Source organism: Sorex araneus, chromosome 1, assembly GCF_027595985.1.
Source record: "Sorex araneus isolate mSorAra2 chromosome 1, mSorAra2.pri, whole genome shotgun sequence".
Lineage (NCBI taxonomy): Eukaryota > Metazoa > Chordata > Mammalia > Eulipotyphla > Soricidae > Sorex > Sorex araneus.
Window position 1 is genome coordinate 396,566,706 of NC_073302.1, and position 26,384 is coordinate 396,593,089.

Consider the following 26,384-nt stretch of genomic DNA (forward strand, 5'->3'; position numbering starts at 1 on the left):
CCTCTGCTCAAGGATCATTTCTGGGGGTGTTCAAAGGATCATATATCTTGTTTGAGGATCAAACCAGATTTTTGCCTTATGCAAGCCAAAAATTGTAACCCCTAAACTGTCTTCATAGTCTCTAAAAATTATCTTAAAAATAAAGATTTATATAAATAAATATATGTATATAAGAGTAGAACATTCCTTTTGTCACAGATATTATACATACATATATATTTTTTTCTCTTATTATAGCACTGTAGCACTGTCATCCTGTTGTTCATTGATTTGCTTGAGCTGGCATGAGTAATGTCTCCATTGTGAGACTCGTTACTGTTTTTGGCATGTCTTATTAGCTTTTGTAATTCATTATTTTGGATGAATTCATACTTTCCTGTACTTGTTTCAGTAAGATAACATTGAATATTATAGATAAATAAAATTATCAAAACAATAATTATTTGTTCATTGATATAGACTTCTGTAAGCAGTACTAAGAGTATTGGTATACTGGCATATCTAAAGACAAAAGCCTTTGAAAGTGAGCATTTTCATCATTTAGTCTTATTTATAAACCTTTAGCACACATAATGATTATTGACAGCATGTTGTTGAAGTATTTGATGTACCAAATCAATAAAAATCATAAAATAACATTCTTTACATTATAAATACAAAGACTTCAAGTAAATTTTGTGCTTAAAATGGTCTTCTAAGAACAAGACTGGTAGATAATTTCATCATCACTGTCACTGTCATCCCGTTGCTCATCGATTTGCTTGAGCAGGCGCCAGTAACATCTCCATTGTGAGACTTGTTGTTACTGTTTTTGGCATATTGAATATGCCACTGGTAGCTTGCCAGGCTCTGATGTGTGGGCAAAATATTCTCGGTAGCTTGCCGGGCTCTCTAAGAGGGATGGAGGGAGGAACTGAACCCACGTCGGCTGCATGCAAGGCAAACGCCTTACTCACTATGCTATGAATTATAAATTAGTATGTGTTAATAAACTATGTATAATCAGTATGTAATGACTTTATGAGTTTGTCTAAACAAATAAATTTTAATTACTGTCATAGTCTCCCAAATATGTTCTCTGAATATATTTAAAGTCTGAAATAAATGTACAATATTGTTTTTTCTTTTAGTTCTTATTTTCTATTTATTTTTCTCCTACTTTAAAAACTGCTAATGTATAAAATAAATGGATATAGCTACACAATTTTAATGTTTCGTATAAAATTTAAAGTAAAGTGTTTACTCATATGAATATAGCTACACAATTTTAGTGTTTAGTATAAAATTTAAAGAGTGTACTCATATGAATAGTTAAACTTAAGAATATGTGATACCATATGATATATAATTATTATGAAATGTAAATTTCATTCTCTTTTTACTTTAATAGAACCAAAATTTGTGGGTTCATATATGATCCCTGACAATGAAGATAGAGATGACAACAAAGTATATTTCTTTTTTACTGAGAAGGCTCTGGAGGCAGAAAACAATGCCCACGCAATCTACACCCGAGTTGGGCGACTTTGTGTGGTGAGGATTGCAATTCTTTCAAGTTAATTTGCTTATATCATAATTTTTTTATTGAAATATCTTTGGAATTGTAGTAGGCTTCCTTAGAGTATTTATGCTATTGTATTGGTTTCTAAGAGTTATTTTTACATAACTAATCTTTATACTCCGTACTTGTGAAAGTTTTATCTTAAGTAGCTTTGCATTTTATATGACATTTTACTATTTTCATAGCCATGCTGAAATAAAGTTTACAATTAAACTGTGTTTCTTGCCATGCAGAAGTTTAAAAAGTTTATTTTCCATTTAAAAAGTTTATATAATCATATTGTTTCTTTAGATCATAGTTTTAGTAATTTATAAAAGCATTTCAATAATTCAGGTTACTTTGTAGAAAAAAATGTCTGTAGATTAACAGATATTTAGATAGGTTATTTAAAAACATACAGAACCACCGATATCAGTGTATCACTATCATCCCGTTGCTCATCGATTTGCTCGAGCAGGCACCAGTAACATCTTCACTGGGAGACTTGTTGTTACTGTCTTTGGCATATTGACTATGCCACCGGTAGCTTGCCAGGCTCTGCCATGCAGGCAAGATACTCTCGGTAGCTTGCCGGGCACTCCAAGAGGGGGGAGGAATCAAACCCTGGTTGGCCACGTGTAAGGCCAATGTTCTACCCACTGTGTTATCACTCCAGCCCCACTGACATCATCAACATTATGATGATGTTGTAAATGAAAGTCATTTTTTTATTTAAGAATAAATCTCAGAAGATATGTATATATGTATATATATATATATATTACTATGCATGTATGTATATACACATGTGTATGAATTGTGTATATACAGTAAAAAGACGAATGATATATGCCCTTGTATTTATTAGCTTAAGATGCTATTTCTTCCAATTATGATATTTAGGGACTATTCCTTGGTATTTTCACAGATCAGGTATTTTTCATCCATGACTGAGTTTTCCAGGTACAATATTACATCATCTGCAAAAATGGCAGTTTGACTTCTAAAATCATTTCTTAAAATAATAACAATAGTTGCCATGCCAAAAAAACCACTACATTATCTATGAGAGTACATTGAAAAGTCAGAATGTGAAAATCTAAAAAGTATTCTATAATTTTAGAAGTCTGATTAATTTTTATTGAGGTACAATAGCTTACAATGCTATCAATTCAGAGTTATAGTTGCAGAATTACTACACCAATCCCTCCACCAGTGTTTCCAAAGTCTTCTTCCATTAACTCACAGACCATCTCTCCCACCCAAGCCTCCTCAGTTCCCATTATATAATTTTAAATAATAGGATATGAGAATTATATTAAATTTCCACATCAAAAGAAAAGACTAATTCTTCATTTCTACGTCTAATAGTACAGAAAAAAAACTCTTCATAATCTGTTTACCTGCTCTTTGTCTTTTACAGAATGATGTGGGTGGACAAAGAATATTGGTGAATAAGTGGAGCACCTTCCTAAAAGCAAGATTGGTTTGCTCTGTACCAGGAATGAATGGAATTGACACATATTTTGATGAATTAGGTAACTATTATTAAGAAAATAAAATTGTACTATTTGATCTACATTCTTCTCTAGAAACTTTGTTGTCCTCAGTACTTACAAAGGGCAGTATTTCCTTCGTCCTTCTCGGAGAGCCCTGCAAGCTAACCAAGAGTATGCCACCCGCATGGCAGAGCCTGGCAAGCTACCCGTGGCATACTCAATATGTCAAAAACAGTAACAAATGACGGTCTTCATTCCCCTGACCCTGAAAGAGCTCCCAATAAGTCATTGGACTACAATAGCACCCAACAGGGACGAATAGAGACATTACGGGCACCCATTTGAGCAAGTCGATGAGCAATGGGATGACAGTGATACAAAGTGAGCTGTCTACAATACTTGATTTCTGCTGAATTTAAAATGAGTTCCTATTCTTTTCATTTGGCCAGATTAACTTCCTTAGGGATAAAGAATTACACCATCAGAAAGAAGTCCCTGTCCTTAATTTGGAGTCATTGCCTTTGATTCTTTCCTTGAGGATCAGCCCCAAATCACCCTAGCCAGCCAAGTCTTAGTCACTGCTAGAAAATTGAATATGTATGTTCATCTGAAAATCTCTAGTGAGCTCTAAGATAAGTTATGTTGATATATTCTCTTGACCTGCAACGAAAGTTAAAATTACCAAGTATTGCATTTTTTTCCTCCAGAGGATGTTTTTCTGCTGCATACCAGAGATCCTAAGAACCCAGTGATATTTGGACTCTTTAACACTACCAGGTGAGAAATATATGCCATCATTACAGACATTAGAAAGCAAAAGATTTCACTTCATCATTGTGTTGTAACTTGGAAATATTTGGCTCCTTGACTTTCTAACTTTTCATGTTTTAAAAGCTACAAATGTATCTTTATTCTCCAGTGTTTTCACTTATACTTTCATTTTTAAAGTCATATTTTTTTAAACCCAGGTCTTTATTTACTTTTAATTGAGGTTTGCTCGGTATCTTCCTGTGCTAAGTGTGCTGATCTCTTCTTCCTCTAAACTACAATAGAATTGTTTCTTGTACTATTTATATTATTTCATGCTATAAAATATAGGATGATTCATGAAATCATAGAGAATTTTTCAAGTCAAACATTTAAGAGTCTTTATTAAAGGTTAGTTTCTTTGGAAATTTATTCTGTAAGATCTCTAAGGTTCTGGGTTTTTGTTTGTTTGTTTGTTTGTTTGTTTGTTTGTTTGTTTGATTGATTGATTGATTTTTAAACTGGGCACACCCTGCAATGCTCAAGGGGTACTGCTGGCTCTGCACTCAGAATTTCTTCTGGTGGTGCTAAGGGGACCAGATGGAATGCCAGTTATGCGACACAGATTGACCTCATGCAAGGGAATTACCTTACGCACTGTACTATCTCCACAGCTCTTCTAACGTTCTGTTTTTGATAAAAAATAATTTGATAAAAAAAACCTTGACAGAATCCCAAGATCTACTAGTTCCCATCACTATGATTTTACTTAGCCACTTTTCTTGCTTGAAGTGGCTAAACATTGACTTCCTTATCTAATATATATTTACTAGTTATCCAATACTTGTCATTTGCCTTCTCATATAAATTCTTATTGGGCTGGAGAGAGGATAGTGGGTAAGACTTTTGCCAACCTAGATTTGATCTCAGGCACAACAAATGGTTTCCTGAGCCTTCCAGGAGTTGATACCTGAGTACAGAGCCAGGAGTCAACCCTGAGCACAGCCAGCTGTGGCCCCAAAATAAACAAAACAAACAAAAAACCAGTAAATATTTCTTGATTCCTTAATCACAAAGCTGTTGCTAGCTCCTTTAGTTTTCTGATTCTATATAGATTAATATTCAAAACATTTATGATTTCTTTTCCATGTTTTCAATTTAAGTGAACTGTCCAGGTTTAGGGTTTATAATCTACTGTTTTTCTATTTAACATTTTCTTATACCCAAGAGTGAGATGATTGGAATGAGACAAAGAATATACCTCAACTGCCTGAAGAGTAATATACTGAAATTATTTAGATCCTCTCAAATTATATTACCCTGTACCTGTTGCATAATATGTGTGCCTACCTCATTTGCTTAGGGACATCTGCAAAGGTTTTGTTTAGTTTTTTAGCAAGGGATTTCTTTTGTTTCCTTTGGAAAAGAGAAATACAATTCTTTGGACAAGTGTCTTGCTATTGTGAGACCTTTTGTTTAAATACAAAAATATAGAAAGCTATTCTATTATTCCTTGATTCTAAGAGATGTAATAAATGTAGAATGTTATCACAGTCCATAAAAAGTTCTAACTTCATTTTCTCTCATGCCACTAAGAAATACATATGTTGTATAATAATCCCCTAGTTCATATGATAATTATAAGCCATGAGATTATAGGTTTGCTATGGGTCAGTATGATCAGTTTCTAAGCTGCTTTCTTAAATGATAGTATAATGGATCTATCTGATATTTCAGAGACAAAAATCTATCTGATATTTTGGAGACAAAACATTTTCTACCATAACCTCAACTCTGTTCAATTTATATAAAATCTGAGAAAAGTCTTCCCAGCTGTTACCTGATGTAGTGGTTGATATTCATAGCTTGGTGATCAAAGGTTTACTGCCACTTTGTCAGGAGACATACCTACTTTTCTCACTATTGCAGGCATTTTCAATTGCTTCAAGGTGTGTAATAAAATGTGTGAATTGATGTTATAAGACAGTAACATAACTGCTGTTCTACAGGTGTCTTAAGTGTAGAACATTTTCTATTTGTAAAGTCCTTTGAATTTTATAAAGCAGTTCTACAGTATTATTTTAATTTTCACAATCAGGAGACTGGGCAATATTAGTCTTTCATATCATGCTAATTTGCACAACATGGATAAATCTGTAAAATTAATGATTTAAAAATTATCATTCTGCAGAACCTCATTACAAATGTATTAATAAACTTTGTTGTAGTGAATTGACTACTGTACTTATCCTTTATAAGTAGAAAATTTTCTGAATAAAATGATTTAAATTGTTGCTAAGTGTGAAGTTAAAGAGTTACTTTGTAGTATGGCATTTCCTCCAAATTAATCAAATTTATTTCCACTACTGTATAACTCCTATAGAAATGAATACATGTTATACAGTCACATATGTACTCATATATTATGTGCTACACACTTGTTGGTGTTTGTGGGACTCTATGCTAAAAATATTACTAACAGTATAATTTAGTTATTATTTTACCATATCAGTTGATAATTCTGATAAAAATTTACTATAATTTTTCCAATATTTACATGATGGCTAGGAGAACACTGTGACTTAGAAAATAGGACAACATAAAAGGAAGAAAAATCTTAAAGTAATTCAACTTGGCAATAAATAATTTCATATAAGACTAGATATTCTTGGGGCTAGAGCAATAGGACAGCAGGTAGGGCATTTGCCTTACACACAGCTGACCCGGGTTCGATTCCCAGCATCCCATATAGTCCCTTGAGCACTGCCAAGAGTGATTCCTGAGTGAAGAGCCAGGAGTGACCCCTGTGCATCTCGGGTGTGACCCAAAAAGCAAATAAAAAAATAAATAAAATAAAAAGACTAGATATTCTCAATAAAATATGTTAACATATTATATAAGATTTAAGAATAATCAAATGTAGCGACAATTAATTTTATGTCTATCACAATGCAGTATAATCAGTAGGCAAGGAAATGGGAAGTTTCAGTGTTTCGATGCTTGAAATGTTTAATAGTTTCTTTACCTGATTGTTTCATGTGTAACTTGTAGGGTTTGACTAAATGAATATTTTTCATCCGTTCCAGAATAGTAATGATTTATTGTTTATGTTTATTTTTCAGTAATATATTTCGAGGCCATGCTATATGTGTCTATCATATGTCTAGCATACGGGCGGCTTTTAATGGACCATATGCTCACAAAGAAGGACCTGAGTACCACTGGTCACTCTATGAAGGGAAAGTCCCTTATCCAAGGCCTGGTTCTGTAAGTTGAGGCATTTAATAAAGTCTTCTTATTATTTAGAGACTGTTTTAGTACAATTATGTGCATGGGGTGTGGAGTACAAACATTTAACTTGTCATGCCAGTCAGAGAATACACTTACGGGCAGCTGTTGAAACCTATCACTAGTCTCATTCTCTAAGTACTTGGAAGTCAAGTAGAAACTGTTTTTGCAGAGCCAAAATCCAAAGTGGAAACAAACCTTACCTCCACTAACAAGTGTAAGGCTTTACCATTTCAATCATTCCCTCACAAGCTTAAAATTATTACTTTCAGTAAGACATAAAGTATATTTTATTTCACTCTATTGACTGAAATTACACTTTAAATGGAGAAACCCCCTCCTGTGGCTTTGCTGGAAATGCTTCATGAAACCACATGGTCTTAAAGGAGATTTGGAGGAAGTGACTGGTTACTGAACTGCTTCCAGGCTGGTCCAAAATGTTTCCAATTATATATCATGAAAGTACACTCAAGTGAAAAATTCATGCCAAATTAAGAAATATGGCCTGATTTTTTAAAAACAAATCATTTTAAAGCCCTCTTTGCAGAATTAGATTACTGAACTACTGTATTATACTTTAAAGTGGAAAATTTTTGTCAAGATAATCATCACAATCACTGATGTTTCTAGAGGAAAATATGCAAATAGAGAGAGCATTTAATAAAAAGCATGAAACGGCATGGTTCAAGGTATTCCAAGGAGTAAACTAGGTACTACTGAACATTTATTTTTGAAGTCAGTGACAGTTTTAGACATTGGGAAGCAGATAATGGAAGAAGAAAATGAACTAGCATATTTGTTTTTCTGAATTTCATTCTTAATCCATATAAAATATAAAGCTTCACAGATTACAGAAGAACAAAGTAATTTTGTACCCTTGAAAATTGACTGATATAATTTTAATAAGTTTCTGTATAACAGTACTATAAGTCTGACTGAGCTACTGGAAACATAATCAACCAGATTTTATAGTTTGGATTATAGGAAAAGTGTTTTGTGCAGTTGTGATCCTGAATTGGGCATTCATAACACAAAAGAAACATTGTTTACTATGAACAACATGTTAATCTTCTAAATTTTACTTAGATTTTTGAAAAATTCAAAACAACGGAGGTAAATAATTAGAATATTTACGTTTAACATTTTCACCAATCAAAATGGTATCAGTATTAAATGTACTTCACTTTCTTAAGATTTCACTACTTTCTGCATGTTTGAAATAACTGAGTCTTTGAAATATACTAAATGTTTGAAATAGCTTAGTTTTTCTTGCAAGTTTTTTGACAGGTGACTCTCAAAGCAGTACTCATAAAGTCTTGGGGCTTCTGGGTGCTACACAGTTGATCAGATGATCCTTCAGTGCTGCTCTGGCCTTGTGGTGCCAGGAACCACTAGGGCCACCGTAGCTGTGCTTAAAAGAACCTCTGGAGTCATTGCCAGTGTTGTTCAGAAGGCTAGGTATATTGAATCTAGGTTTGAAGTGTGCACCCTAGCCCCAGAAAGTATCTTAGCAGACTTCTCATTGCAATTTTGGGATTTTTTACCGCAGATTTCACATCTGCAATGAAGAATATATGGCTCTTTAATGTTTCTGAATGCCTATTTATTAAAATGAAGATATATAATTTTCTAAGTCTCCTGTTTGATTATAAGCGTTATCTTTAGATATCAAACAGAAGACCGAAGGAAGCAACAGTACAGAGGGTAGTGTGTTTGCCTCACAGGCAGCCAACTGGGTTCAATCCTTGGCATCCCATAGGGTCTCACAAGCATATCCAGGAGTAATTCCTGAGAGCAAAACCAGGAGTAACCCCTGAGCATTGGTGGGTGTGACCCAATAAGCCAAAACCAAAATAGATTTAGGCAAAATATATTTACCTTATTTTTCTTTATTTCAGTGTGCCAGCAAAGTAAACGGAGGGAGGTATGCAACCACCAAAGACTATCCAGATGATGCCATTCGATTTGCCAGAAGTCATCCACTTATGTACCAGCCCATAAAACCTGCCCATAAAAAACCAATACTCGTGAAAACAGATGGAAAATATAACCTGAAACAGATAGCAGTGGATAGAGTGGAAGCTGAGGATGGCCAATATGATGTCTTGTTTATTGGGACTGGTAAGAGATAAGAATGTATCCAGTTATTTTAAATGAACCTTAAAATTAATAACTTTATTAATATTTTTAAAGACATCAAAATCCTATTAGGCCATTATTATTATTATTATTATTATTATTATTTGCTGTTTGGTTCACACCGAGCATTTCAGGGGTTACTCCTGACTCATGCACTCAGGAATTACTCCTGGCAATGCTCTGGGGACATTATGGGATGCTGGGACTCGAACCAGGGTCGGCCGCATGCAAGGCAAAAGTCTTACCCGCTGTACTATCGCTCCAGCCCCAAGCCATTGTCCTTTTAACACATTTCTTATTCACTAAATTATATAATTTGGGGGTAACCCAGGACTTCATTCCTGATATTCCATGAATGCAACTTTTTTTCACTGAAAATAATGATTTTATCTGAGTAGGTGGTTCCTTGCATATTACATGAAATGTCTGCATATAAAACAACTATTTAGGAAGTTATAGTCTACTGTACAGTATAAGTACGTTGTTCTAGACACCTCTCTGATGACACCTCTTTACCGCTGTGCATCCTCACTCATTCTGCTCCTTTACAGTCCCGGTCCATGTCCAAATCTCAGGCCATGTCCCTTATTTCTTCTCACGTACAAAGGACATTGGACCGGTCCTGTTCCTTCACTGTACTCAATCCAGTACACAGCTCCCTGGTCTGAGGTAGGAACCTTGTAATCTCTGTCCCATGCTGGTATTTACTGATCCATAGTTTGTCACTGGGTGTCTCAAGGTCCTAGTCCTGCTGCTCACTATTCTTTCTTTGCTCTCATCCACCTGATGCACGGGTGAGAGTTGCCCGCCTTACCATTAACTTGGGTACAGGTGAGCAGGAAAGGGAAGCACCTATGTACAGTTGCAAGCATGGGGTCAAAGACGCAGTTACCTGGTAGGAGCCCTCCTTTCACTTCTTACTATGTCCCACCCCTGCCAGTTTTGTCTGAACTACCAATTCAGTGGAAAAGATTTCAAAGAAGCAATTAAATTAAAGTACCTGGCATCCCACCCTTCCCCTCTGCTTCACTGTAACTGTAACTCTGTAGCACTGTCATCCTATTGTCCATCGATTGCTCATGGGCACCCATTGTTCATCTATTGTTCGCGGGTACCAGTAACGTCTCCATTGTGAGACTCGTTGTTACTGTTTTTGGCATATCGAATATACCACGGGTAGCTTGCCAGGCTCTGCGGTGCGGGTGGGATACTCTCAGTAGCTTGCTGGGCTCTCCAAGAGGGGTGGAGTAATCAAACTCCGGTCTGCTGCGTGCAAGGCAAACGCCCTACCCGCTGTGCTATAGCTCCAGTCTATACACTATAACACTTTAAACAAATAAACAGGTGAAGAACACTAAAAACAATGCTGATTCTGTATAGGATTTCTTGTAGAGAAACTAGGGTGCCATGACCAGAAAGGTTCTATCTATTGCCATTTTGGCCCGTAGTCTCACGATTTTTCAACTTGGAACAATCGCTTTCTAAATCTTTTGCCACAGCAACTTTTACCAGAACCTATCAGAATCAACTGTTTGAACCAAATAGGTGAGTGTTACCCAAATAGAGATGAGCTTTTAGAAAAAAAAAAGAAAAACCCTATAATAATACTCAAATAAAACAACATAAATATGGTAAAAAATGAAAATTTTAACGTTTAGTATCATTTGTTGCTCTACATTAGGTCTAACATATAGAAGAGAACTGGATTCTTTGGTACCCAGGATAAGATACAGCAAATCCTGTCAAGTACTTTAAAATTCCACAGTCATATAAAGCCTTTACAACAATTGTTTCTTCTTCTTTTTTGTACATCATAGCAAGTACTTCAGTTGCTATTTAGAACAAATATTTATCACACATAACTTTCATAGCTGACATACAACTCTGAGGAGACGTTACCATTTGCCCACTTGAGGAATAAGGATGTAATATTAATATTAATTGGAACACTGATATTGGCTCTGAGTTTCTCCTGTGAGAGTTGTTTTTTAAAAAGCAAAATTTTGAGTAAGTAACCATTCATCTGTTTTCAGGAAGGTATATAGTAGTAGTAGAGACTATAGTTTATTAATTCATTTTGTGTAGTGAGTGTTAATAATGTGCACTAAAAATATTCGAGATTAACAAACCATCAATTTTTTTAACAAACTTAAAAATTACTTGGATATGAATTTCTTTCAGTGACTTTCAGCAGAGTGAAGAAAATATAAGCCCATAAGTAAATAATATGATGAAAATTAATCATAGAACATTATTATTGTTTTTAAATGCTTTGGAAAATAAAAATCAATATATATCAGTAAAAATACTTTTAATATTTTCATACTAGTCACTAAAACTATCTGAAAATTATAGAAATATTGGGTATATTATGCTAACATATAAATAATGTTTAAATATACTATTATGTTGAACCACATAATTTAGGACAAAAGAATATATCTGGTGAATGCAAATACAGCACTGTAAAACTCCACTATTCTTCAGGTTTAACAAACATAATTTAATATGATACACATACCTTATTTTAAAATCACGGGGCTGGAGCAGTAGTACAGAGGGTAGGGCGTTTGCCTTGCATGGGGCCAACCAGGGTTTGATTCCCAGCATCCCATATGGTTCCCCTAGCACTGCCAGGAGTAATTCCTGAGTGCAGAGCCAGGAGTACCCCTGTGCATCACCAGGTGTGACCCCCCAAAAAAAATCAATTATAATCAATAATTTTATTTTCATCTTTGCTTTTTCTCTTGACATTAATTATGGGTTATTTTATATGGACTTAGTTATTAAACCTGTTTCAAATTTTATTAATATTAATAAGTGTAGAACATAGGCAAATTATTAAATTTTTATCCACTTTGATTAACATACTCACAAGATTTGATAACTTGGAAACAAACTGCTCAGATACTGTAGAAAATCTTAAATTAATGTCATAAAATGTTGCTTTTTAAAAGTTATTTCTAGCTGAAATTTATTGCTATAGACAAATTATATCTTATTAATTTTCCACTGGATGGAGCAAGCTCAGGATTAAATAGACTGTAAGGTAGAATTCTAAAGTATAAATATAAATTTTGAAATTATTGTCAATTAAGAGACTAAATGGTAAGTCTAAGAAGACACTGTGCTAGTCTCTCAACATTGTATCCTTGAATAATTTCTATTAGTAGTATGTGTGTTGCATGTAATATATAAACTTATTTTAAAAATTTATGTATGTATAATCATACATATATGTGTATTCTCTCTCTACATATATGATTATTTCCACAGCATGTTTCTGGGAAGTTTACTAAGTAAGTATATAGCTTCTTATTAGGAAGGTATTTTCAGATAAACATTTCTTTCATTGTATGTCACAGAAGAGGCCTGAATAATTTAGCAACTCTCTTATATTTCATTAATTCTAAAAATGTTAAAATTTCAAGATATTTAGTAGGGTTTTTTTGGATCTCAATATATTTGCAATATACTTACATGTGATTTGATCTTGTTTGTCTGCCAAGCACATTTTTAGCTAAATAAAATTAAATTTTCAGTAAGTGAAAATATAAATAAACAAACCGTTGTACTGTTTTAGCCTGAAAGTTTAAATATTTTATAAACTTTCTTTTGAAATCTTATTCAAATTCATAAACCCCGTTTTTTCATTGTATGAAAAACTTTGCATCAAAGCTTCTCATTTACTTCTAATTTTGCTTTTATTCAGATAATGGTATTGTGCTAAAGGTAATCACAATTTACAACCAAGAAACAGAATCAATGGAAGAAGTTATCCTTGAAGAACTTCAAATTTTCAAGGTATTTTAGCAAAAACTGTAGGCAGTATTTGTATATTTCCAATATTTCAAGATTGTACATCAAAAAATATGTCAGTGAATAGATAATAAATTTAGAGTGAATTGAAATGAGGAATTATTTCAATTTTTAATGCATATATTTTATTTTTGATGATTATTCAGATATGTTGATATATTTATAAACATTAAAAGGATTTTACTATTGACAACATGATTATAAAGAAATAACAAATACCTAATATGAATTCCAGAATGGTCATTGTAAAATCACATATTTTCCAATTGCACTACCAGTGCAGATTAAAATACAATTTATTTCTTATTCTGGATATTGAAGTGTAAAAATATACTGCTTTTTCTTATGTTAAAAATACAAAGAAGGGACTGGAGCTATAGCACAGCATTTGCTTTGCACAGGGCCAACCAGGCTTCTATTCCCAGCATCCCATATGGTCCGCCGAGCACTACCAGGAATAATTCCTGAATGCATGAGCTAGGAGTAACCCCTGTGCATCACCAGGTCTGACCCCCCCAGAAAATACAAAGAACTTTACTAAAAAAGAGTAAGCCAAAATAAAAATGGAAATATCAGACAAAACAAAACAATTGTAGGGGGCCGGAGCGATAGCACATCGGGTAGGGCGTTTGCCTTGCACGCGGCCGACCCAAGTTCGATCCCCGGCATCCCATATGGTCCCCCAAGCACCGCCAGGAGTAATTCCTGAGTGCAAAGCCAGGAGTAACCCCTGAGCATCGCTGGGTGTGACCCAAAAAGAAAAAAAAAACCAATTGTAATTATACACAGAGTCACTGTCCATAGCACAGTGGTTGGGCCTTTCACGCAGCTGACCTGAGTTCGATTCCTCTGCCCCTCTCAGAGAACCTGGCAAGCTACCGAGAGTATCGAGCCTGCGTGGCAGAGCCTGGCAAGCTACCCATGTGTATTGGATATGCCAAAAACAGTAACAATAAGTCTCTCAATGAGAGACATTACTGGTGCCCTCTCAAACAAATCAATGAGCAACGGGATGACAGTGATACACAGAGTAAAGTCTCAATATTCATGAAAGTTTAGGTTTTTATGTGTAGGCTGAGTTAGGAAGTACCATTGTTCTTAAGAAAAAATAAAATTAGATTCCTGAGAATCTCAGGTCACAGAATTTTTGTTATCTAATCCTTAGATGGCTGTATTTTATGAGTATTTCTAGTTAAAGGTAATTTTATATAGTCTTTAAATGATACTACACTTATCTTCAAAATACTATAATTCGTACCTGAACAATGTTTGAAACATTGTTATGTTTCTTTGATGGAAAGTGGGTTTTGCATCACACCCAGCTCTGCTCAGGATTTACTCCTAGCTACGTACTTGCTTAGAGATGAATCTTAGCAGTCCTCAGAAACTACATGCGGTGCTGGCAATTGGACTTTGATCAATGGCATGCAAGAAAACTGCCTAAGCTCCTGTACTTGCTCTCCAGCTCCAGACTGTCAGTGTCACTGTTACGCCATTGTTCATCAATTTGCTCGAGCGGGCACCAGTAACGTCTCCATTGTGAGACTTGTTGTTGCTGTTTATGGCATATCAAATACGCCACGGGTAGCTTGCCAGGCTCTGCCATCCGGGCAGAATACTCTCAGTAGCTTGCCAGGCTCTTGAGACAGACGGAGGAATTGAACCTGGGTCAGCTGTGTGCAAGGCAAACGCCCTCCCTGCTGTGCTATCGCTCCAGTTACCAGGGACCTTTAGGGATCTTTTGGGACCATGTACCTGCTTTCCAGCTCCAGACACATGTACTTTATCTGCAAGGTACATTTGATGCTTTTCAGAGCTTAAGAACACTGGACAGTACTTCAGAACAATGTTTGCAGAACATTTTAAGATTAAAGTTTTCAATAAGAAGCACAAATATGAAAAAAACAAATAGGTACTAACAATGGGAAGTATGCTGTTTTTTAGCATGAAATGTAGTATCACTTTACTGGATCCAATTTGGAATATAGAAGTTAGACAAATCCAAATTTTTGTAGTTCTGAGTAGGCACATGTATTGATATTGGAGCTAATAATAAATTTTAGTGAATAGACAAATGTATAAAAATATAGTCTGAAAATAATGGAGAATTAATACACTATTATATATGATAGCATATTATATATAATAATTTATTATATATAATATTTTATTATATACAATATTTTAATATATTTATATAGTGTAATGATATTCTAAATAGAGGCCACCCCATAAACCTCCATCCCTCTTGAAGAGCCCAGCAAGCTACCAAGAGTATCCCGCCCACACGGCAGAACCTGGCAAGCTTCTCGTGGCATATGTGATATGCCAAAAACAGTAACAATGACAGTCCTCATTCCCCTGATCCTGAAAGAGCCCCCAATACGCCATTGGGCTACACTAGCACTCGATAGGAATGAATGGAGAGGTTATTGTCACCCACTCAAGCAAATTGATGAACAATGGGATGACAGTGATACAGTGATATACGAAAATAATATATTCCTTTAACAAGGGAAAGGCAGATAGAATAGAAACATTAATTTTCCAAGGCTGCATTTCAAGTAAATGACAAATCCCTCATCTACAAATTGTTTATATTCCATTATGTAGTGATACATCTTCAAACATTTTTTTCCTAGAGTTTGTATGTACTTCTTCATGGGGACCCTTTACTTATATGGAACTTTTGCTTATATATGAATCCTAGAACTCTTTGATATCAAAGATAATATGTCAAGTACTTTGAAATTTCCCCATCATTTAAGTCTTTTCAATGATAGTTTCTCTCCTGCTTCTTTCTCTGCATCATACGTAGCAAACTCTGTGGTTGCAGTTTTAAAATTAATGTTCTGTCAACTACATGTCCCCAAAGTGCATAATATTTAGGGTCCTTGCATTGAATCACCAACACAGTTGGCCAAGAATCACCAAAAGAAGGCTTCCAGGCCACCTGAAAACTGTTTGGGGGATTCCACCTCCACCCTCCCCCCCACACAATACAATGAGATGTCACTCTCACATAAGTGGAAATGAATTATATTTTAAAGACCTGAAACAAGTGCTGCTGAGCACATGGAGAAACAGAATCTCTCATTTACTAAAGGTGGGAAAGTAGACTTTTATGACCTCTTTTAAACATTTGTGGAGATTTCTCAAAAATAAAATAAGTCACCAAATTATCCATCAATTTCATTCCTATCTATCCCAAGAACACAAAATATTAATTCTGAAAGATCTTTCATACCTTTGTGTTCATTGTAGCACTATGATAATAGTAAGATATGGATTTAGAAACATGAGTAAAACTGGAAAAGAGCATGCTAAGTAAAAGAAGTCAGAAAGAGAAAAGCAAATATCAGATCATCTTATCTCTATGTAATATATTAAAAGAACAAAGCAAGAAAATATATACTATCCAGTAAAAATAAAACTTTAGACAACATAACTGAGGTTATCAAAGGGGTAGAGAGTAAGGTATCTGTAGGTTCCTATGAACTTTGCCCACTTGAAATCCATTTTGTCCTGGCAACTTTTACTAACTCTGAATTAAATAAGAATTTCATTCTAATATAATTTTTTTAATGTGACACGAAACCATATGCTGCATTTTAGGAGGTAGGGTATACGCAACAAAGGAGATATATTAGCAGTTAAGTGGTGGACAGATGTGGTACCACTGAACTTAGAACTTATAAAGATTTATGCTCTTATGAACTAGTATTACATCAATAATAGAAAAGCAGTATGTAAGTGGTCTCTCAGGACTTCAATATATGTTTATTCAGTTGAAAATATAAGAAAATGTTTGGCCTGAATAAATAATTATATGCATCCATGCATGCACAAAAGGTTTTGTAGTTTAAAATTTTCTAAAAGCAAAACTATTGATAGAATAATTTTTCACTTAAATAATAATTATCGAAAAGGTAATCATCAACAGAGTTCATCCCATTTACTGCTTTTAAGCTTGCGGAATTGATCTGAGTTTCTGATGCTCCTTAGAGATACTCTAGCCATAATCTATCCCTAGAATAACTCTTAGGCTTTCAGAACTGTGCTAAAGATTGTTATTCATTTTATGTTATTCTAAAACAATAAATGTGACCTGTTCAAAGCATCTTGAATTTATAGTGATTGATTACTGTAATACCAACAGAAAAGAGTTTTGTTTTGACTTGGAGAAAAATGGCTAAAGATCATATGATTAATTAGTAATGATAACCTTCAAAGAAATGACTTCTTTACTCTTAATGGTTCAAGTTTCATATAAGGAGGATCCTTTATTATTTGATCAAAAGGCTTTTTCATCTTGCAAAATACAAATAATATTTAAATTCATATAAAAATTACTTTCCGGAGAAAATGGTAAGCTATGTTGATTGTCCATGGTTCTATACCATGACATTAGAAAGGATTCTCTTTATATATCAAAAGTTATAATCTAATTGTATTTGAATATTTATCAAAATGAAAAGCTATATATTGCTTTACTAAGCCCCAATCACATATATAATGTGATTTGTAAGCACATGAGGATATTTCCTTTTTATAAAAAAGAGACACATCAGAAATTTTTACTTTTTTCAGGATCCAGTTCCTATTATTTCTATGGAGATTTCTTCAAAGAGAGTAAGTTTCTGTGTTGTATGTTTGTATGTATGTTGCACATGGGAGTAAGATCAAAGAATACATAAAGTATTGAATCAAGTGCTTATTTATCAATAAATTGTGGTTTTTATTCTTTGATAAATAGTCTTATACAAGTCATAGAGTTCAAGTTTCTATTTTTAGAAAATAGTGAGAGTAGATTTTCTTTTATAGTTATGATAGGACATTATAATTATAATTATAAATTATAAATATAATTATTATAATTATAGAACAACACGGTAGGGTGTTTGGCTTGCAATGGCTGACCCGGGTTCAATTCCTCCATCCCTCTTGGAGACCTGAAAAGCTACTGAGAGTATCTCTTCTGCACGGCAGAGCCTGGCAAGCTCCCCGTGGCATATTCGATATGCCAAAAACAGTAACAATAAGTCTCACAATGGAGATGTTACTGGTGCCCGTTCAAGCAATAGATGAACAATGGGATGACAGTGCAACAACAGTGCTACAGTACTACAGTGAAAGGACATTATTCCCTATTACTATTTTCACTAATTTTTGAAATAAAAGTAATGGTAATAATATTGATTCTAAAAAAATATGCAGTAAAAATCAGGCTTTGATTTTACTTTACCAAAAGGCTTTTCATCTTGTAAAACACAAGTAATATATAAATTCATATAAAAATTACTTTCTGGAGAAAATGGTAAGCTACATAAATTGTCCATGGTTATATGCCACACCATTAGAGAGGATTCTCTTTATAAAGCTATAATCTAATTGTATTTGAATATTTATTAAAATGAATTTATAATTTTTCTTTCTTTATTTAGTTTTTTATTAAATTTCATTTTGGTGTGTGATGCACAAAGGTTACTCCTGGCTCATGCACTCAGGAATTACTCCTGGCGGTGCTTGGGGGACCATATGGGATGCTAGGAATCGAACCCAGTTCGGCCGAGTACACAGCAAATGAGCTCCCCGTGGCGTATTTGATATGCCAAAAACAGTAACAACAAGTCTCACAATGGAGATGTTACTGGTGCCCACTCGAACAAATCAATGAACGGGATACAGTGCTATGAGAGTGTTATAGTGCTACACTATATATATGCATGCATATATATACACACATATATATCTATGTGTGTATTTGTGTGTATTCACTTCAAAATATTATATATCAATGCGTAAAAACCATTTACTTGTGTATCCTCATAATGGATGTGTCTATGTGTCTAATCATCATTCAAAGACCTCATACATGCAGTGCAATCACTCTGCCATCAAAGAGCTTCCCCAAACCCTTCTACAGATCTTTAAAAATGACGTGGAATGCTAGGTATTTTCTGCTTTATAGCAATAAATATAGCAAGTCTTTCTGCTTTGCTAATAATAATAAAAAAGAGCCATTTCTTAAGTTTTTATTAAACTTATTCTAATATATTTGTTGCTTCTACCTCAGTCTATAAAGTATTTCAAATCTTAAGGAAACAAGCATCAATATTTCTTAATCTGTTCTTAGCAGCTGCAATAATTTATGAGACTATTCACAGAAGCGATAGTACATATGCACTAAGTCTTCTGTCAGTTTTTGCTAGTGACCCATTTCTTCTTTCATTTGTTTAGCAACAACTGTACATTGGCTCGGCTTCTGCTGTGGCTCAAGTCAGGTTCCATCAGTGTGACATGTATGGAAGTGCTTGTGCCGATTGCTGCCTGGCTAGAGATCCTTACTGCGCCTGGGACGGCATCTCCTGTTCTCGATATTACCCAACAGGCACCCATGCAAAAAGGTGAGACAGTCCTTTATGGGAGATGGCCATTGTTAAGGAAAATGCAAACGCTCCTTTTTCCCCTCTTATCTTGTTCTATTTTATTGTGCACCCATTCTATGAAAATAGCCACATTATCTGTATTTAAATAAATCATCGCAGTCCATTTGGGCCACAACACAAACTTTGAAAAAGATTACTCTGATTTAAATAAACATCATAGTCATACGCAGTTTATAAGATAAGCTGTTAAGCCTTGAATTTTCCCCTTAGAGTTACTTGCATAAATGTATGAACACTGAAGTAGAACATGCTGCTGGGTTTTAATTTCTCCATCCAGTTTTGCATCAGCTTATGCCCCCTGAATCTTGCTGCAAGATATAAAACCAGTCTAGATAAACTTAAAGTGGGGAAATGGCATGCCACCACACATGAGGGATTCAAAGACTTAAAAGGAAAATAAATAAATAAATTCTAAAATACATCCTGCATTTACCCCATGTCCTCTTGGCCAGCTGGTCTTCATTTATTTCATTTTGAAAGTGAATATTTTAACTCCTAAGCAAATGCATGACCTGTATAATTAATGAAATGTGTGATTTAATTCAACACAAGTGAAGGGTACTTAAGACCTCCCAGTTCTAATGTCTGTAAGCCAGCGAGGTCATTGTCACTTATTTGAGAAGTTAAATCCCAGGATTCACTGTAGAGGAGGTCATGAGGTACAGAAAGTATTTTGAAGAATAAGGATATTTCTTTACTTAAACATTGTGAAATTATTCATTCTCGGTCAAAACCATGAAAGAAAGTATTCTTAGTTTATACAATGGGAAATTGCTTTATTTCTCTTAATAAAGTGACCATAACCAACTTATAGCAGAAACATAGGGGTCAGATGATACTGAATAGGCTCAACAAGTGCTTTGCTTTCAGGAATTCAGGTTCCATCCTTGGCATTATATGGTATCCCAAAACAGTCAAGAAGTGGAACCTCCTTCCTCCCCCCCCCCCCCCGGCCCTGCAATCAAGATGCCACCAGGTGTATCTCTCAAGTACCTCTTATGTGTAGTCTAAAAAGAAAAACAAACACACCCTATTTGATGGGGTTCAGATAGTAGGCAACAAATTATAGAGGGAAATATATTTATATGCAAATATACATATTTTCAGATATATATGCCAAAGCTCACATCATCCAAACTTTAACAACATGTTAGTGATATCCTATAAAATGTCTTAATGGCTCCTACCAAAATAGAACAATCTTCACACTGTTTCCTATATGAACACTTTTTTGTAAGCATGTTCATCGGTTCTTTATAATATACAATACAAAATATATTCTTTCGGGACAAGGATTGGGGCTTGGGATGGAAACATCGCGAATCAGGTGGTGGGAAGGTGTAATGATGGTGGGATTTGTGTTTGAATATTAAATATAATCAAATATTGTGAACTAACTTATAAAATTTAAAAATTAAATTAAAAATTATAAAAAGAACTGGGAAGGAAGCACCAAAAAAAAAGAAAAAAAGTAAAACAAAACAACAACTAACCACAGAATACAAGTGGGAGTAAACATATAGCTATGTTTAGTTTCTAACAGAAAAGCAAGTGTATTTGTTTCAATTATTTTTACACTTTCCCTCTAAGTAACATTTAAGTCTTTTGAAAATTTTATTTCAGAAAATTTTAAGTTTTTTTATATAAGATTTTATTTTAAGAAAAATATGGCTGCTAATTAAAAACAGTTCATTTGAAAGCCACATTTACATTTTAATGATTATTTAAAGGAAGATTACAATTAACTAGTAGTGTTGTGAAAGTGGACTTGCCTCAGTTGGTGGGTTCTTGAGAACTGTATGAAATATCTGCGTACAAAACTGGAAAGATTAAAAGTTAGTTTATTGTACAGAAAAGGTTCCTCCCCAGATGTCCAGGCCTCTCCTTTACCCAGGAACGATGACCACGTCCTGTCGCTGATGCTGCCTGATCCCGTGAACCTCTTCCCTGTCCTGTCGCACGCTGTCTATTCCTCTCCAGAGAACAATGGCCTGGTCCTGTCCCTGCGAGGTTCTCTATTCCTGTGCGTTTCCCTGCATCTCTGGCCGCAGTCGTCCTAACGGGCAAGATCCCTCTCTCCCCTACCATCGCTGGGCCTCTCCGTAGTGTCTGTCATCTGGTCCCAGTGCTCCTACTCTCCAGCCATGGTCACCTGCACGTAGGTGAAAGTCCTGTGCTTAATATATTGTCGCTACCTGGGTCCTCGCCCTGGTGTACTTGAGCTATCTTGGCCATCTGAGCCATGCCTGTACCTGCCCGGGTCTGGCCTTGAGTGACCCGCCTATACTGAGCCCGTTTCTGCTTGCACTCCCTTACTGTACGCAGGAAGAGGAGAGTCCAGAGGGCATATGCGCAGAGAAGAGCCGGAGAGCGAGAGAGAGCTAGCTGGCTGGGACTGGGGTCTTCCTTTACCTGTTGCCACATCCCACCCCCAGCCATCCCATTCTACGTTCTGATTGGCTGCCTGTTCTATGGGCGGAGATTTATGGTGAACGGGCGCACCCCGCTTCAGTTCCAGCTATATCAAGAACAAAACGTCTTTTAAAACATTTATTGGAAGGAAACAAGAAAATTGCTATAAGTGTAAAAAATTCCTACCTTCTTACTATTATGTTTTATCAATGCAGATACTTAAGCATTATCTAGCTAGCTAGATAGCTATAGTTTGCGGGGGCTACACCTGTCGGTTTTAAGGGCTTACTTCTGACTCAGTACTCAGGGATCGTTCTTGAAGGAACGCTGGCAATCATAGGTGATGATGAGGATTCGATCTAGATATTTTCTAACATAAAGCCAATATTCTGTCTTAATGATAAAATGCCCATTCATATTTTTCCTTAATTTTTTTTAAAACCAATAAAATTTATTGAATGGTTGTAAAATTAGATAACAATGTGTTCAACATAGTGCCAGTCACATAAATAAGCATGTGCAATATTGAATATGTTAGTCACTATATAAAGGCTTTCTTGTGCAGCACAGGAAAAAGAAAAAATATTTTTTTTTATGTTTAAGAACAAATTTTATTTTATTTTTATTTTTATTTTTATTTTTTTTATAATTTATTTATTTTTAATTAGAGAATCACCGAGAGGGTACAGTTGCAGATTTATACACTTTTGTGCTTATACTTCCCTCATACAAAGTTCGGGAACCCATCCCTTCACCAGTGCCCATTCTCCACCACCCGTAAACCCGGCGTCCCTCCCACCCTCCCCATCCTTAATTTTTTCTTAATTCTCTTGTTTCTGTTCGCACTCTTACTAAATTGTGTATCTGTAAGATTTATCTATTTCATGTAAATTTTTAAATGTATCAGCTTAGAATTATTCATAGTATCATGCTATTGGTTTAATGTACCTATGAAACAAAAGATGCAGGATTTTTATTTTAAGTTTTTCAAGTTTCATTTAACTAACAGAATTTTAGGAGCTGAGCTTTATTCATCTCTATTTGTTCTTAAGTACTTTTGTATTTATACTCTGGTGGACTTGTCACCACCTCAATAATATATTTTTTAAAAACTCATATGTGTAATACAAAGGAACATATACTAAGGAATCCAAAAATGACTTATGTCTTCAAAACTGAAGATTTTGTCCATAGAATTGTGCATTTATGGGAGGAAGGGTAACTGGTAGCGCCTTTAGGATACCAATAGAGGGAAGTGGGCATTCTTGTGGTGGGTGTAGTGCTAGAATGATGTATGCATCGAAACTATAATTAACAGTATTAGAAACCATGGTACATCGGGGCCGGAGTGATAGCATAGCGGGTAGGGCGTTTGCCTTGCGCACGGTCAACCCGGGTTCGATCCCCAGCATCCCATATGATCCCCCAAGCACCGCCAGGAGTAACCCCTGAGCATCGCTGGATGTGACCCAAAAAGCAAAAAAAAAAGAAAAGAAATCATGGTACCTCAATAAAAATGTTTTAAAATTCTAGCAAATTAATTTGTATACAAATGTATATTAATACTTTAAAAATTATTAAGAACAGAGACAGATTATTATTTTAAAATGTAATGATAGTTTATTCATCATTAAGCCATAGAAAAAATTATATAGGCATATAGATAAAATCAGCCTCTGGTATACAGCAGCATTTCCTAAACAGGTCATATGGCTCCCCACTGGGGACCCTGGATATTACAAGGAAACAGGAGGTAAAAAGAAATGCATAAACTGTATGTGTGTTGTGGAGGATGTCACAGGACAAGTCTAAGAGCCACCCTTAGGACAGAAACAAGGTCAGAAACAATCGACGAAAGGCTTAGAGACACTATTGTAGAGACAAGAAGAACCTAGAGAGTGGAATTGTAATTAAGGATGATAGAAGCTCATTACAAAGCACTGACTGTGCATAACGTATTAGGCAAAGTACAATGCATATACTGAATTATGCATTTTTCAAAATAACTTAAACTTAATTTGGGAAGTAGGTTGGGCCACATCTGGTGGTGCTCAGGACTTACTTCTTTTGTCTGTGTACTGAAAAGAGTTTTAGGGGACCATATGTGATACTGGGAATCTAACCTGACCAGCTGTATGCAAAGCAAACTCCTTAACAAACCTTGAACCTTGTTCTCTCTCTCTCTCTCTCTCTCTCTCTCTCTCTGGAGATTCCAGTGAAAAGCATAGAATATTCAAGGAAAAGTCTGCTGTTCCAGGATTTAACACTTTTTAAGTGGCAGGTTATGAGAAATATAATTTTACCAAAAAAATCAATAATTTTATTGTTATTAGCAACAACAAAATGTTTATGGGTTTTGCATCAACTGCAGTGAATAGCAGGGTTTGTATTAGTCATGTAATAATGATGGTGAATTTTAACTCAGTGGTGTCTATGAGAAGTTATTTTTGGCATAGGATGCCTCTTATAAGATTATATAACCACAAGCTTAGTGATGTATTTTAAAGGGATAACCAAAAGAGTTTAGAAAAGTTAAATGAGCAGGCAAGATTATAGACAGGAAAGAGTAAAATGCTGGAGCCAGGAGCTATGCTCAAAAATGAATTAGTTAAGTTTAGTGACATGTAATCGAGATCTTTCAGTGGTGTCAGATTCTTTGAACCATCACTCACCCCAGGAGGAGAACTTTTTGGATAAGTTCCAGAACATGAAGGGAAATAGTTTGCTTGTATAGCAGATCATTTTTTGCTTTAGACCTGACTAGAAGCAGAAATTGAAAACTGCTCATTAAAATAAATACGTCTCTGTTCACAGAGTGAAAATGAGTCAACTGCAGAAAAACATTAATTCACCTTCCAACCCACTTGTTTATAATAGTCTTCCAAAATACACCATCATTTGTAGAGCTAGGAATTTTTCCCTCCCTCTGCTCTTACATTTTGTCTGTTTCCTGTTCTCTTTAGCAGATTCTAAAACACAAGTTATAACACAAAAATATGTGACTTTGAGAATACAATACAAGTTGCTTAGCAGTTTTTACATTTCTAATACATTCCTAAATACTGGAGTAAAAAGGCAAGGAGTATTACATTCAGTATAAAATTCAGTATAAAATTAACTGAACTACTGAAATTTTGCAGAAGGATATGCTATATTTCTCTTACGTCATATTTATAATTACTTAAATTGTTTTCATGTTTAATATTTTAATTGTTTATATAGAATTACATTTTACATAATTCTTATATCACCTGTATTATAAATGATATCATTTGTACAAATTGTAAGCTGCTTTCTATTTCATTGATTTGCCTGTTGCATTATTTACTATTGCTCAGTCAATTTTGTAGTCTCTATTTTAAAGCAATACTCAATGAAGTGAAAAATTAACCACAAGTTTTTTTTTCATCTAGAGTACTATCATTTTTATACATGGTAATATAAGATAATCTTAGAAGCATAAATCTTTCTTTTTTTGTGTGCTACTTTGATCTCAAGTCCTCTCTATTTATTGATGTTGAAATGATCCATGTGGCAGTTTTAATTTAACTTTGTAAAATCTCAAGTCTTTAAGTACAATTTTCTAATCAGCAATCTTATTTTTAATCATGTTTTCATACATACATTTAATCATAAAAATTGTCTGAAAATGTTCAGCTGTCCTATGTCCAGTGCAAGAATACTTAATAATTAATTAATCTTGAATTATTAATTATTTAAGCTCATATAGAAGAGAGTACTTCATCTCTTAAAATAATGTTTCATGTTCATGGTTCAGAACCAATCAAGCCAGCATAGAATGACAAAAAAGGAGACTAGAAAAGACTTTAGATACCAGAAATGTTTATTTTACAATGACAAACATAATTTAGGGTAAAAAAATATATTTGAGAGGCCAGAAAAAGACACAACTGGTAAGGCACTGCCTAACATGTGAAAAACACAGATCAGTATGGCACCACCTATGGTTCCTAGAGCACTGCCAGGAATGAAACCACAGCACAGAGGCAAGAGTAAGCCTTGAGCATTTCTAGGTATGCCTCCACAAGTATACACACACATACATACACACATATAGGTATATATACATATATATGAGAGAAATCATGGAAAATGTTGAGAGTTATTGTCTTGTGATTTAAATCTGATTTCGTAATCCAAATTTTATTTTTACATATGGTTAAAACATCTTACTGTCATTTTTGAAATCTTTCCTTCAGCTGTGGCCTCTGTTTTTAACCCAGTTCTGAAAAATATCATGTCTTAGATAAGAAAGTGGTAATTTCTGCCTTTGTATAATATCCCTGTTATATCTCTAGTCAAATTTAAATGCATATCATGATTGTAAAATTCCAGTACTGATAATGATAATATTCCATTGTTTAATACTTCAGAGAGATAAATATAAATTTAAAATATAACATATGTTCTGGAATTTTTCCATATATGAATGGCATTGCCTTTCTTATTTAATATCTAAATGACATATAA

General features: G+C 34.6%; 1 protein-coding gene across 1 annotated transcript in view; it reads left to right on the forward strand.

Moving 5' to 3' along the window:
- SEMA3E (semaphorin 3E) overlaps nt 1-26,384 on the forward strand; it is a 241,595-nt gene that overhangs the window by 191,658 nt on the left and 23,553 nt on the right. The window contains exons 7-14 of the mRNA XM_004602144.2: nt 1,391-1,533; nt 2,964-3,078; nt 3,747-3,816; nt 6,909-7,053; nt 8,973-9,195; nt 12,926-13,017; nt 17,623-17,664; nt 19,273-19,439. Of these exons, the coding sequence (XP_004602201.1) occupies nt 1,391-1,533; nt 2,964-3,078; nt 3,747-3,816; nt 6,909-7,053; nt 8,973-9,195; nt 12,926-13,017; nt 17,623-17,664; nt 19,273-19,439 (997 nt within the window). The remainder of the gene's footprint in view (nt 1-1,390; nt 1,534-2,963; nt 3,079-3,746; nt 3,817-6,908; nt 7,054-8,972; nt 9,196-12,925; nt 13,018-17,622; nt 17,665-19,272; nt 19,440-26,384) is intronic.